Below are 14,274 nucleotides of genomic sequence, written 5' to 3' on the forward strand. Positions count from 1 at the left end.
GATGCTGAAAGTTTACCATTTCAAAAGTAGACAGAATTGAAAGTAGATGGGAATTTAAATATAATGCCCCTGGTGTTTCTTTCAGAGGATATGAAATAATCTAACTTAAAAAAACTAATTTAAGGCCACAATCAATAAAATAATGAGGTCTGCATTCACATATAAATGCAGATTAAGATAAAGATGATAATGTGTAAAGATAAAATAAATATTTGAGTTGAATTTGTTTCCTGGTAAGGACCTGCACAGTTTTCTCAACAACAATGAAGAAGTTCTTTGCCACTCTCTTCTTAAACATTCAGCCCAGTCTTTAGCCAGAGGTGACAATGCATGCATATAAAAAGGGTGAAGTTTTGATCACAATGATGTGTCTACCATCTTGCATCTCGAATACCTTAAAGACACCCTTTATGCTCTTGGTGATTTCTCATTCAAATACTAACAAGCTTCAACCCTGCTTAGCTTTCTTGGGATCATCCAAGGTCAACTTATTGTTGCCACCCGCTTTGGCCATCTAATTTTACCTTGAAAAGTTTCAGAAAACTAATGTGTATCTACCAAATCTACTTCTCTTCCTATCATTTATTTTTCATTCGTCGTCATGCAAACTTTTAAGTTCCAAATCTGATTTCTTAAGAAAGAAGGTTCTGGAATGGTAATGGCCTCCTCTGGATAAACCAAGAGAATCACTTCCAGTTAAATGGCTCAAAAACCATTTTATAACTCTGTATTAAAAACAATTACTCACTTGTACAAGCCATGGTGAGTGGATCAGATTCCTTTCGGAAATAGTTCTCTTCACAATTACAGGATGTTGATGCTTCTTCATGTGTGAAACTGTGTGGAGGGCATTTGGTACAAGCTTGACTTTGGGTTGAATTCTTAAAGAAACCCAGCTGGCATGCTGCAAGAGAAGAGTCAATACTTAAAAGATACTGCTTTCTTATGAGCATTAGCACACATTTCTATAATTTCTATAATTAAATCTTCAGGAACAAACTCTGGTTGGAAAGAAAAAGTACCTGGAAATACTTTAGTGAGCAATGAAAATGGGCTTCCTATCTATTTTGAGAGATTCATTCTTTGGCAATTATGAAAAGGTGGACTGAATTATATGTAAAATATACAATTATGTGGAATTGTTTGGTAATACCTAGATAGCAGGGTGGATGGGTAGATGGATTAATGGATGGATATATCCAAATGAACCCAAATTATAAGACAGATTTCATAAGATGTAGTTTTCTTACCTGACATATTGCAAGATTTGGATTATTTTTATTTTTATATTTCATTTATTTCTTATTTTCTTTTTGGAGAGTGACCATTATTTGAAATTACACACAATTCTCCCTCATCCCCATATCCAATAAAAACCCGTGCATGGAGTTTCTTTTGTAAATAGTATCAAATGTCCCGTTAGACTCTGCTTAAATTCTGTTAGAAATGGTGCTACGGAACAATAATACTGGTACAAAATCAACTCAGGAGCGTGTTCTAAATCTACAAGGTTATGTATGCCAGTTTTTGAAAACAAATTATTTACACTTTAATCTTTCCCCTGGTATAGACAACAAAAGTGAGAAGAGCCCGTGGCTTAAAGGCTAATACATCTACCTAATATGCAAATAACCCAGATTCAAATCCCAGAAAGATATGGCTAGCTGATTCAAGATGAATAACTTGAAATAAATCTATAATAGTCTCCCTTTGTTTCTTTGTTGGTAAACATAAATTCAACTACTTATACCTTCTGTTTTTAATTCTTGCCAAGAAGACACAGACTTCAACAGAATTGCCTCAATGCCATGTCTGCAAAATTATATTTGCCTTCCCAGCAACCTGTTCACTTGCTTTCCTCAAATATCACAGTATAATGGGATTAATCTGAAGATCCAGCTTTTCTTTCACTCTTACAAGTGGAATAATTTTTTTTCTCCAAGAAATACTCAGTGCCACAAAATTAAACTATACATTTGCTCCATTGATAGTGATACAAAGTCTGAAAAATTTTCATACTCACATGGGTATTTACATACTTAATTTTTCCAAAGTCTGTGTAACTGTGTTAATCCTTGTCTACTCAGTATATACTTCTGCCTACTACTTATTAACACATATCTCTGGTCTCAAAAAACATCAGAATTTGAGATATTATTGAAGACTAGAGCTGGCCATTTTCCAAGCTCAGATAGTATTTAGGAGGGACTTTAATGCTGGGATGGATTTGAAAATGAAGTGCTCTTCTGGCATTTCAATCCTCTGTACTTAACATTTTAACCATTTTCTAGTTAATTGGCTTAAGACAAGATTTTTGACATAGGTATTGACATATCTAGCCATCAAATTTAGTATTAAATGGCTCAGCTCCTAGAGACTCAGGGGAAAAGTTCACTGTCTAGAAAGAGAGAAAAGACTATGTTTTAATATATTTATTTACTACCAACTTCTTTACTTACTACACACACTTTTGCATATCCTCCTTTCCCCCTTGAAAAGCTATTTTCCCCTTCATCTAAGGGTTAAGGCTCCGACCCTAAATATTTCAGAAATTTCTAAACTGATTTTTTTTTGTACTCCAAATTATTACATATAATAAACTGGAATATGCATGAAGTTTAACTCAAAAATTCATCCAGCACCTATCAACACAAGCAGGCTATAACCAAACATAGACCATCTTTGATAATTTCTATTATTACATCAATGCGGTGATACACAAACTGCAGTTCTGAACCAGCACAAAAAAGCCTAAGTGATTCAAACCCTGATTTGACAAAGAGCATATTCAAACCAAGATTTTAGTAACTGTTGCATTTTTTTTAAAAAAAAAATCATTTATTTAATTAAGGTCATAGATCAAAAGAAAAGAAAGTAGTGTTTCATTCTCCCAGAAAACTTTTTATTTCCAGAACAGAAATAAAAACTTTGTTTAGTTAGTTATGCGTGTTAAGTCATCCAATTTTGACGGATGCTGAATACAAAACCAAAAGAACAGTAAAAACAATTAAAAATATAAAATCACACATTCCTGACAAAAACAATCATAAAGGCAACAAAAATTACAACGGCCCTCCTCCAATACATTAACCCAGGCTTTGAAACAAAGCCAGGTTTTTAAAGCTTCCTTGAACACAAGCAGTCTGTGAACATTTCTGTGTTATATGCAAAATACAATAGAGTAGTTTGAATCTGGTTTCTTGCATCTGATAACTATATAGTTTCATCCCACAGAAAGGCTTTCATAGTGGCAAAGCTAGATGGTCTTCCCTCAGTGAAGCTGTTGAGCAGATACCAGTGGTAGGATTCTATTTTTTTACTACCAGTTCTGTGGATGTGGCTTGGTGGGAATGACAGGGGAAGGATATTGTACAATCTCGAGCCAGAGTGGTATTTGCCAGTTCTCCAAACTATTCAAAATTTCCGCTACCGGTTCTCCAGAACTGGTCAGAACCTGCTGAATACCACCTCTGGTAGATACAGTGGTATTCCTCATCTAGAATGTCCGTGCATTTAATCAGACTTGAAATTGAGACAATAATGTGCACAGTTTTTAAATATTGGATTAACTATTTCTGGAAGGCAGAGTTATTCTTCCTTCTAATTGCAACATGTTTCAGTCTATCACTATATTATTAATAAACTAAAAAGCATACATTCTGACAAAATTACCAATGTTACTTTTTCTCAGTGTTACCGAGATACCTCTCTATTCATAATTAAAATGACTCTTTTTTTCACTCTTTCAACATGTGCAGTATCCTTATGTATTTTTAACAAGATGACTTAAAACATTCACACCTTTTCTTCAAGGCTGCTACAGAAGCATGAAAATCCCTCAGCTATGCAAATACAATCAAGATATGAGAAAGACGCAAGAATGTACGGTTTTTATAAAGAACCAATGGAATTAGATCAGATACTATTCGGGACAGATGAAAGATTAATAAAAAATATAAATAACTAGTTGTTGAGTATTAAAATGGAAGAAGAGCAAGTGAAGGAAACAATGATAAGACAGGTTAAAAATTTTGGCTATCCAATAGAACTAGATAAATGGCAGAAATTGTAGGATACAAACTGCAAACTAACAATGTCAATGGCATATAAGGAAAATTTATACAAAATGTTTTATAGGTGGCATCTACCACTGGCAAGATTAGCAAAGATGTATGAAAACTTATCAGCTAAATGTTGGAAGTGTAATCAGATACCAGGTTCATATTACCATATGTGGTGGATATGTTCAAAGGCAAAAAAATACTGGACTAAAATACATACTTGGTTAGAAAAATGATAAAGCAACACACAGATTTGAAACCAGGAATATTTTTGTTGGGTATATTACCAGAACAGTATAACAAAGAGAAAACATACTTAATTTTACATGTATAAACATCAGGAAGTAATGTTTTTGCACAACAATCGAAAAATGAAGAGATACAACAGATGAAAGTGTTATAAAAAATATTAGAATGTGCTGATATGGATAGACTAACACTGAAAAGAAAAGAAAAGAAAAGAAAAGAAAAGAAAAGAAAAGAAAAGAAAAGAAAAGAAAAGGAAGAAACAGAATACTTGGGACTTGTTTTACCAAAGGCGGGGTGGGATTCTTCCAGTTCAGACTGGTTTGGGTGAACCAGATGTTTCATCTGGTTAGCCAAACCAGTATTTCAACCAAACGGCTGGCACTACCCACCTTGCCCCTCCCCTCCTAGGAGTCTCCATGCGATGCAGGTAAGTGCAGAGTAAGCACAGAGACTCTGGGAGGGTGAAAAACAGGCCTTCTGGAAGTCCGGAAATGGACCTGTTTCCAGCTTCAGGAGGGCCTCCAGAGCTCGGGGAAGGCCATTTTTGCTCTCCCAGAGGCCTGGGAGAGGCAAAAAACACTCCTCCCAGAAGTACCTGAAGTCCAGAAATGGGCTTGTTTCTGGCTTCCAGAGCCTGAGGAAGGACATTTTCACCCTACCAGAGGCCTGGGGGATACCTCTGGATGCTTGGGAAGTGAAAAACAGCCCTCCTGGAAATACCAGAAGTCCAGAAATGGGCATGTTTCCGGCTTCCAGTGGGCCCCCAGAGGCCAGGAGAAGCTGTTTTTGCCCTTCCAGTGGCCCGGGGGAGGCATCCAGACCCTTGGGATGGCAAAAAAAAAAAAATGGCACTCCCAGAAGTACTGGTAGGCCTTGCCCACCATGGCCACACCCACCCCTTTTTGAATCCCATCCCTGATCAAAGGGTTAACTAACAGTACACAGGTTAGAATCTAAAAAGACCAAAAAGATAAGAAACATTTTTTGTATTTAAATTTTTATAAGTTGGACAAACTAATTGTATTACTATTTTGTGATTAATATTGATATGCTTATTATGATTAATGTTGTATCTCTACTTACAACTGACTGTGCTCAGACAACACATTGTTCTGAGCTTGTCAATCAGAAAGGCCGGCAGTTCGGTGGTTTGAATCCCTAAAGCCATGTAACGGAGTGAGCTCCCATTACTTGCCCCAGCTTCTGCCAACCTAGCACTTCGAAAGCATGTAAAAATGCAAGTAGAAAAATAGGGACCACCTCAGTGGGAAGGGAACAGCATTCCGTGTACCATTGGCATTAAACCTCTAGAAACAAGTGAAGTAATAACTAGCAGTCAGCATGGGTTTGTTAAAAACAGATCATGCCAAACCAATCTTATTTCATTCTTCAACATAGTGACTAAATTAGTAGACCAGCAAAATACTGTGGATGTAATATATTTAGATTTCAGCAAGGCATTCGACAAAGTACACCACAACCTACTTCTTAGTAAGCTAGAAAAAAGTGGAATAGATAGCACCACCACAAGATGGACTTGCAACTGGCTGACAAATCATACTCAATAAGTAGTCCTTAATGGGTCTAAGTCTACATAGAGGGAAGTAAGCAGTGGGGTGCCACAAGGTTCTGTCTTAGGCCCAGTACTCTTCAATATCTTCATTAACGACTTAGATGAGGGAATAGAAAGGGAACTTACCAAATTTGCAGATGATACTAAGCTGGCAGGAATAGCTAACACACAAGAAGATAGGCTCAAGATCCAGATGGATCTTGACAGAATAGAACACTGGGCCATAACTAACAAAATGAAATTCAATGTAGAGAAAAGTGAAGTCCTCTACTTAGGCAAGAAAAACCAAAAGTACACATATAGACTGGGTGAAACCAGTAACAGTAACTGTGAGAGGGATCTTGGAGTCTTAGTGGACAAACCAGCTAAATATGAGCCAGCAGTGTGCAGCAGCCACCAAAAAAGCTAATGCAATCCTAAATTTCATTAACAGAGGGATACAATCAAGATCAAGTGAGGTACTAATACCACTCTATAAAGCCTTAGTAAGACCACACCTAGAGTACTGCATTCAGTTTTAGTCATCACATTATAAAAAAGATGTTGAGACTCTAGAAAAAGTATAGAGAAGAGCAACCAGGATGATTAGGGGACTGGAGACTAAGATGTATGAAGAAAGGTTACAGGAACTGGGTCTGGCTAGTCTAGTGAAGAGAAGGACCAGGGGAGACATGATAGCAGTCTTGATGGTGGAGATAACAAACAATAATGTGAAATTACTTTTAATTGCAATTTATGCTCCAAATGACAATCAAGAAGGATTTTATAAAAAATTACACAGGACAATAATTGACATAGAATACGACAATATATGTATGTTGGGGCACTTTAATGGAATAATTAATGAGAAGATGGACTATAAAACACAGAAAACAATAAAACAAAACAGAAAGATCTTGCCAAAATCTTTTTTTAAAATGACAGATGAACTAAACCTAAAGGACGCTTGGAGAGAAAGAAATATTAGAAATAGACAATATACTTTTTATTCAAATAGACACTCATCATGGTCCAGAATAGATATGATATGGATGTCAGCGGAATTGATTATTAACATACAGGAAATCGAGATAGAAACTGGTACCTGGGCAGATCAATATCCAATGACAATTAAGTGGAAAGGATAAAGAGAAAGATCTAGATGGACTTTAAATAATGCTTAATTAAAAGAAAAGGACTTCACACAGAAAATGGAGAAAGAATTGGATTTCTTTTTCAAGGAGAATAGAACAGAAGATACATCAATACAAAACTTGTGGGATACAATGAAGGCTTACCTTAGGGGTTTGATAATAGACTATACAAAGATAAGAAACAAACAGAAAAGGCAAGCATTGAAAATGTTAGAGGATGATTACAAGAGACTTGAGAAAGAACTACAAAAATCACCATTAAAAAAGATGTGAAAATACAAATGGACATAGTTAAACACAAAATGGGACTAATGGAAAAAGAGGAACTAGCACAGAAAATTAGAAATGCTAAGCAAAACTATTTTGAAGATGCAAATAAACCAGGCAGATGGTTAGCATGTAAATTGAAAAAGGAGAAAGAATCAAGAAAAAATAGCTCAACTGATAGATGACCAAGGGCAAGCCTGCTATGGAAACACAGAGAAGAAAAAAGTTGTACAGGACTTTTATCGGAAGTTATATGAACAAGAGATAATAGAGGAAGGGAGGATTAAACAATATCTACAGAAAGCAAATTTGCTCAGATACCAAAAGATATTGAAATGATGTTAGAAGGAAACATAACGATGATGGAACTAACGGAAGCAATTAAAAAACAAAATAATGGAAAAGCACTGGACTGATTGCCAGCTGAATTTTATAAGACATTCCAGGAGCAGTTGAACCTTTTGCTTCTGGAAGTTATGAATGAAGTTATGTTAAAAAAGAGGACACCTAAATCATGGTCAGAAGCATATATTACACTTGTGCCAAAGGAGGAAGCGGACCCGCAACTAATTAAGAACTATCGACCCATTTCCTTATTGAACTCAAGACTATAAAATTTTTGCTTCAATAATGGCAGAAAGACTCCTTTTTGCTATTTGAAGACTACTCTGTAAATCTCTGTATTTGATCAATACCTATCCAATCCGGTGTTGTGTGACGTATTTGTATTTGACATGACGATTCGTCAAGGCTTGATACAGGCGGTGAGATGCGATTATGAGATGCATGCGCTCCATACAGGAGAATTGTTTTGAGAGAGTGCGCCGTGTGCAAGAGTGCACCGTGTGCAAGAGTGCACCATGCACAAGTGGCTTTGTTGTTTTTTTTCTTCAATTTATTTGTGTCCTCCTTTTCATTGTAAAAAAGTTGGTCACCTTACAATTTAGTATCTCTACAGTAAGGCTATGACTTCAACCACCAGGAGGAATGCAGAGAGAAAATGAACAAGGTGACAGACAACTGACAAATAAGACAAAAAAAAGGGGGGAGGATGGATATTAAAATGGAATTCAACCCACTCCCTTTGCTGCTTAAACTAAGCAAATATGATGTGACCTAGCAAACATGGCCTAATTTGAAATAAATGTTGGGCATATGAATTTTGGGTGACATGCATGTCCTCTAAAAATAGCAGCAATATACATTGAAAGCACTGACAAAAAAGCAGTAAATATGTACAGAGAGAGAGAGGTGCGGGGGTTGGGGGGCAGACAGAGAGAAATTATTCTTGTAGGAACTTGTTTGGACATTGATACTTTCTGAGACTCAAATCTTAAAAGTGAATATAAATCAGAAGAATATATAGCCTGAAAGTGCATTCATAATTGAATTTCTACTCTTGGACGGTTCATGAATTACCCAAGCTTTATGGTTCTTGGCATGAAATGCAGGAATATTTACTCCAAGGCTATCTCTAAACATTGACTTATCTAGAGAACTGTTTTATATTACATTTCAATATCCAAAGAACTTGGGATGGAGATGGCAGGGAAGGGAGCCTTATCATACTTCATATATCAAAGCTATAACTAAATTCACTTGTGTCCAGAATGAAAGCAATGACATATACTCCTAGTACAGCTTCTGTCTACAAAGATCTAATTAGTCATTAACTTAAATTTATTAAGTTAAAATAGGTAAAAATATTGTGTACCATAAAATATATAATATGGTGCTATTCTATGCAAACTAAAAATTCAGAATTATTTTATAGATTTTGATAAAAAGAACAATTTGATGATGACATTGACAGCATGATATGCATGATGTCTAATTGGCTTCCCAAAGGAAGAAAAATGAAAGTTAACCTGTAAATGTTTCAAAGTCTGAAAATAAATAAATTAAAATGCATTAGTAACGTGGTTATTTAGTAAGTTAGTAACCTGGTTGCTAAGCAAATCCAGCTTCTCCATTGACTTGCTTGTCAGAACCCTGCAAAGAGTGATCACATGACCCTGGGACACTGCAAGAGCCATACGTATGAACCAGTTTCCAAGCATCTGAATTTTGAACACATGACCATGATACATGACACAACCAAAGGTTGTTACTGTGAAAAATGGTCATAAGTCACTTTTTTCAATGCCATTGTAATTTTGAATGGTCACTAAATGAACTGTTGTAAGTCAAGGACTATCTGTACTTCACATGATCTTGATTCTATCTCTCTGTTAATGCAGACTAGAAGTGTATTGGCTTTTTTGGCAGCTGCAGCATACTGCTGGTTCATATTTAAATGATTGTCCAAGAGCACTCCAAGATCCCACACACACAGTTACTGCTATTGAGTGAGTTTCCACCTATTCTATACTTGTACATTTGGTTTTTCTTGCCTAAATGTAAAACCTTATTTTTTTCTATGTTGAAATTCATTTTGTTAGATAGGGCCCAATGTTCAAGTCTGTCAAGATCCTTCTGGATCTTAAGCCTATCTTCTGGGATATTGGCTATTCCTGTCAGCTTGGTATTGTCTGAAGATTTGATGAGTTCTGTTGTGAATCAATAAAAGTTAATAACTTAAATGCAAATCAGGGTTTGAAAACCTGCACACTTGATTGGTCCTTATACAACAACTTTGGATTGGGCCAGAACTAGTCCCTGATTGGCCACTATTTGGACTATTCTTATTGGTTATTAGTTTGAACTTGTTGCTCATCTCATTGGGTAATAAGGTAGCAGCTAACCCTATAAAAGGGTTACTGCTGCCCATAGCCTTGCTCTGTTCTGTTCTATTTACTGTTATTAAAGAGTTGAAGTCACTGGTCAGATGTCTGGTCTCCATTATTCTCCATACCTAACACTGGCGACGAGGGTGGGATTCGGAGACCGAAGAGCTGACTAACCTACAGAGCAACCAACAGAGCACGTGGTCGAACACGCACCATCAACGGCAACATGGCCAGCGGTGCCGTACCACCCGCTCCATTCAACCCAGAAACCGAAGACTGGGAGGCATACATGGATCGGTTCCAGATGTTTCTGGAGACCAACAATTTGAAAGATGCAACAACCGGCAAAAAAAGAGCTATCTTTCTAACTCACTGCGGGCCTACCGTGTTTAAAATGGCAAAGTCACTTGCCAAGCCAGCAGAGGTAAAAGAGATGGACTGGGACATCCTCGAGCCTTTACTACGGGCTCACTACGCGCCCACCGTGCCAACCTTAGTCAGAAGACACGAATATTACCAGAGGGATCAACGGAAAGGCGAAAGCCTTGCCAATTACATCGCGGACCTCCACAACCTTGGAGGCCTCTGCGGATTCGCAGACTTAGAAGAAGCCCTCCGGGACCGCCTGGTTCTGGGCCTAGAAGACGGCACGATCCAGAGCAAAATCATGGACATCAGCCTCACCGATGCCCTTAAAGAAGCCTCGGCAGCGGAGGCGACCAAGAAGTCGGCAGCCCGAATGCGCCGCACCAACGCACCGCTACGTAAACTCGCCACTGATACCTCGCCGCTCAGAGAGACACCCGGTATCAACTCACCACGAAGACCCAGAGTCCCCGTCCGACAGCGATGAGGAAGAGGTCAACCGACTTCGAACGGAGCGAGACCAGTCCACACAACACTCATTTCGACCGTGTGCCGGCTGTGGAGCCAATCACCCACGATCCGGCTGCAAATTCCTCGACGCACTCTGCCGCGAATTGCGGGAGACGAGGTCACATCGCAAAGGTTTGCAGAAGCAAACAGAACTCCAAACCCCGACAGGCCGAATGCCAATCTTCAGGATTCTTCGGCACACACCGAGAAAACTGAACCACCAATGGGGAAACCACTCCTACAGAAACAAACCGTCCACCACTTCCACCAGGCGCGAAGAAACCCGGCGGGAAGAGACCCACCAAACAATCACCATAGGCCACGCTACATCCCTTGATGCCAGGAAAATTCGAGTAAAGGTCGCCATCGAAAACAAACCTTGTGTGATGGAAGTGGACTCGGGATCTTCCCTCTCGATGGTATCGTGGAAAACGCTACAACAGCTCATTCCAACGATTCGCCATGCCAAGACCTTAACCCTCAAAGGGTTATACTCAAAGACTATCAGGGTAACAGAATTCCCGTTGTCGGGTCCCGCAGATTCCAGGTCTCATTCAAGGACCGCACCGTCGCATACCACTGACTGTCGTGGACCGCGACAGGCCTAGCCTTTAGGCCTTCAATGGTTCAGACCGCTCGGAATCACTGTAGCCGGAGTCCACAGGGCCGAGAGCAGCGATTGGGAGGAAGCACTCGTGCAAGAATTCCAAGACGCTTTCGAACGGACTAGGCAAGTACAAGGGGACCCGATCTCGTTTAACTTGAACCCTGAGATAGCACCCATCCGCCTTAAGTCCGCTGGGTGCCGTTCGCCTTGAAGCCTAAAATCGACGAACAACTCAATAAGCTAATAGCGCAGGGCGTACTGGAACCCACCGACCACGCCCGTTGGGAAACCCCGATAGTGACGCCTATCAAGCCTGATGGGTCCCTAAGAATTTGCGGAGACTACCGGGCCACCTTAAACCACGCACTGCAGCAAAGTACATATCCAGTGCCGGTAGTGCAACACTTGCTCCATTCCCTGGGTGGCGGGAAAGTTTTCGCCAAACTAGCCCAGGCGTATCAACAATTGCCTGTAGATCCAACCACAGCCGAGGCGCAAACGATCGTAACGCATAGGGGCGCATTTAAATGCAACCGGCTCCAATTCGGGGTAAGCGTCGCCCCTGGAATCTTCCAGAGTTTAATGGAAAGGTTGTTACAAGGGATAAGAGGCGTTGTCCCATATTTTGACGATGTACTCATCGCCGCACCTAACAAAGACACTCTAGAAAAACGACTCAGAGAGGTTTTACGAAGATTCCAAAATGCAGGCCTCCGAGTAAAAAAGATAAATGCCAGTTATGTAAATCGAAAAAGTAGAATTTCTGGGATATCTCCTGGACAGCCAAGGAATCCATCCCAATCAAGACAAATTACGGGCAATTAAAGGCCCCCACTCCAAGGAACAAGGCAGACCTACAGGCGTTCCTTGGACTTATCAATTTCTATAATGTCTTTTTACCCCACAAAGCAACGGTAGCTGAACCATTGCATAGACTATTAGACAAAAAAGCAACGTGGGTGTGGGGACAACGGGAACAACATGCTTTCCAACAAGTAAAGAAATTGCTAACTTCTGATTCTGTACTTATGCAGTACAACGAGACTCTGCCGCTCACCATCACCTTTTGGGGTTGGGGCAATTCTGGCCCACGTATTACCAAATGGAACGGAAGCCCCCATCGCGTTTTTTTCGCGAACCTTAGCTAAAGCTGAAAGAAATTACAGTCAGCTGGACAAAGAAGCTTTAGCTATTGTGGCTGCAGTTAAAAGATTTCATGAATATGTTTATGGTCAGTGCGTTTACAATAATCACTGATCATAAACCGCTACTGGGAATCATTGCGGTAATAAACCAACCCCGTATATATTGTCCCCCAGAATGACCCGTTGGTCTGAATTCTTGGCAGCCTACAACTACACCTTGCAACATCGCCCGGGAAATCAATTCTCCACGCTGATGCATTGAGCAGAACGCCGCTTCCAGACTCTGTTGTAGATCCAGCCCCCACCATCTCAACACTACAGATCGAAGCTCTACATGTGCCACCATTGACGGCTAGAGACATTGCCTTTGAAACAAAAAACGTGACCCAGTTCTGCAACACATCCTACGCTGGGTTGAACGGGGTGGCCGACAGACCAAATAGCACCGGAATGGGCACCTTTCAAAAGCTGCCAAACCGAGCTGTTTTCCCAGAAAGGCTGTATCTTGTGGGGCGATCGAGTCGTAATCCCTAGCAAATTGCAACAAACTGTTTTGGCGGTATTGCATGAAGGACATCCGGGTATCGTGCGGATGAAAGCACTTGCACGCAGCTACGCTTGGTGGCCGGGAATCGACAAAAGAATCGAGGCCTGGGTCGCTACTTGTCAACGTTGCCAAGACGCCAGCAACGCTCCGCCTAAAGCAATCCCGACCGAATGGGAAACTCCGAGGGGACCATGGTCCCGTATTCATATTGACTTTGCGGGGCCTACCAAAGGACACACTTTCCTTATTACTGTCGACACCTATTCGAATTGGCTCGAGATCCATCGAATGAAGACAACAACAACGGACTCAGTTATCAATAAATTAAACAGACTATTTGCCACACATGGGTTCCCAGACGTGTTGGTCTTGGACAACAGCCCAGTTTACTGCGTTACCCTTTGAACAATATCTTGCTGATCGGGGCATCCACCATGCGCTAACCTCGCCCGAGCACCCTGCGGCCAATGGACGTGCAGAACGCATGGTACAATTTGTAAAAAGACCCTTCACAAAATGGAATTCGCAACATCGACGAGAAAATCAATCGAATTCTCTTGTTACAGCATATCACGCCCACAGCGTGACCAACAAAACACCCGCTGAACTTCTTATGGGGCGGAAACTACGATCGCACCTCGACCGGCTCCACCCGCATTCGCACCGGAAAAGCCCTTCGGCTCCAGCAGCAAATGCCGGGAATTTAAGGTGGCGATTTAATCTTTGCCAAAAACTTTTCCGGCGACCCGTTGTGGATACCCGCAACCGTTACCCACCTCACCGGGCCTAGATCTTACCGCCTGCTAACAGACGATGGGAGGGTGTGGAAACGCCACATAGACCAACTCCGATCGAGATTACCACCCAGCGCCCATGACTCCCCGGTTCACCAACTCAAGGGGAGAAAATATCGAGGAAATTGACTTTGATATGACAAATAGCAGGCCAACGGAAACCCTACGCCCAGCGAGACACCGGAACGTGAAGCAGAGAGGGAGTTGACTTTTTCAGGGAACTTTAATACGGGGAAACCGAACTGCAAAACCCCAAGAAACACGGAGTAGCGGAGACAACCAGAGTGAAAGCA

The 14,274-nt window shown here is 40.4% G+C and overlaps 1 protein-coding gene across 9 annotated transcripts in view; it reads right to left on the reverse strand.

Annotated features, from left to right (window-relative positions):
* The window catches only part of EPHA5 (EPH receptor A5), a 195,331-nt gene that overhangs the window by 107,351 nt on the left and 73,706 nt on the right, over window positions 1-14,274 (reverse strand). For 7 of the 9 annotated variants that reach the window (XM_087947073.1, XM_087947068.1, XM_087947069.1 and 4 more), the window contains exon 4: window positions 749-904. The exons of the other annotated variants lie outside the window; for them this stretch is intronic. In XM_087947073.1, the coding sequence (XP_087803199.1) occupies window positions 749-904 (156 nt within the window). The remainder of the gene's footprint in view (window positions 1-748; window positions 905-14,274) is intronic. 9 annotated transcript variants of the gene reach the window in all.

The sequence above is a fragment of the Notechis scutatus genome, chromosome Z (genome assembly GCF_049901735.1).
Source record: "Notechis scutatus isolate UNSWTSFEM ecotype Mainland chromosome Z, rNotScu1.2, whole genome shotgun sequence".
Classification (NCBI taxonomy): Eukaryota; Metazoa; Chordata; class Lepidosauria; order Squamata; family Elapidae; genus Notechis; species Notechis scutatus.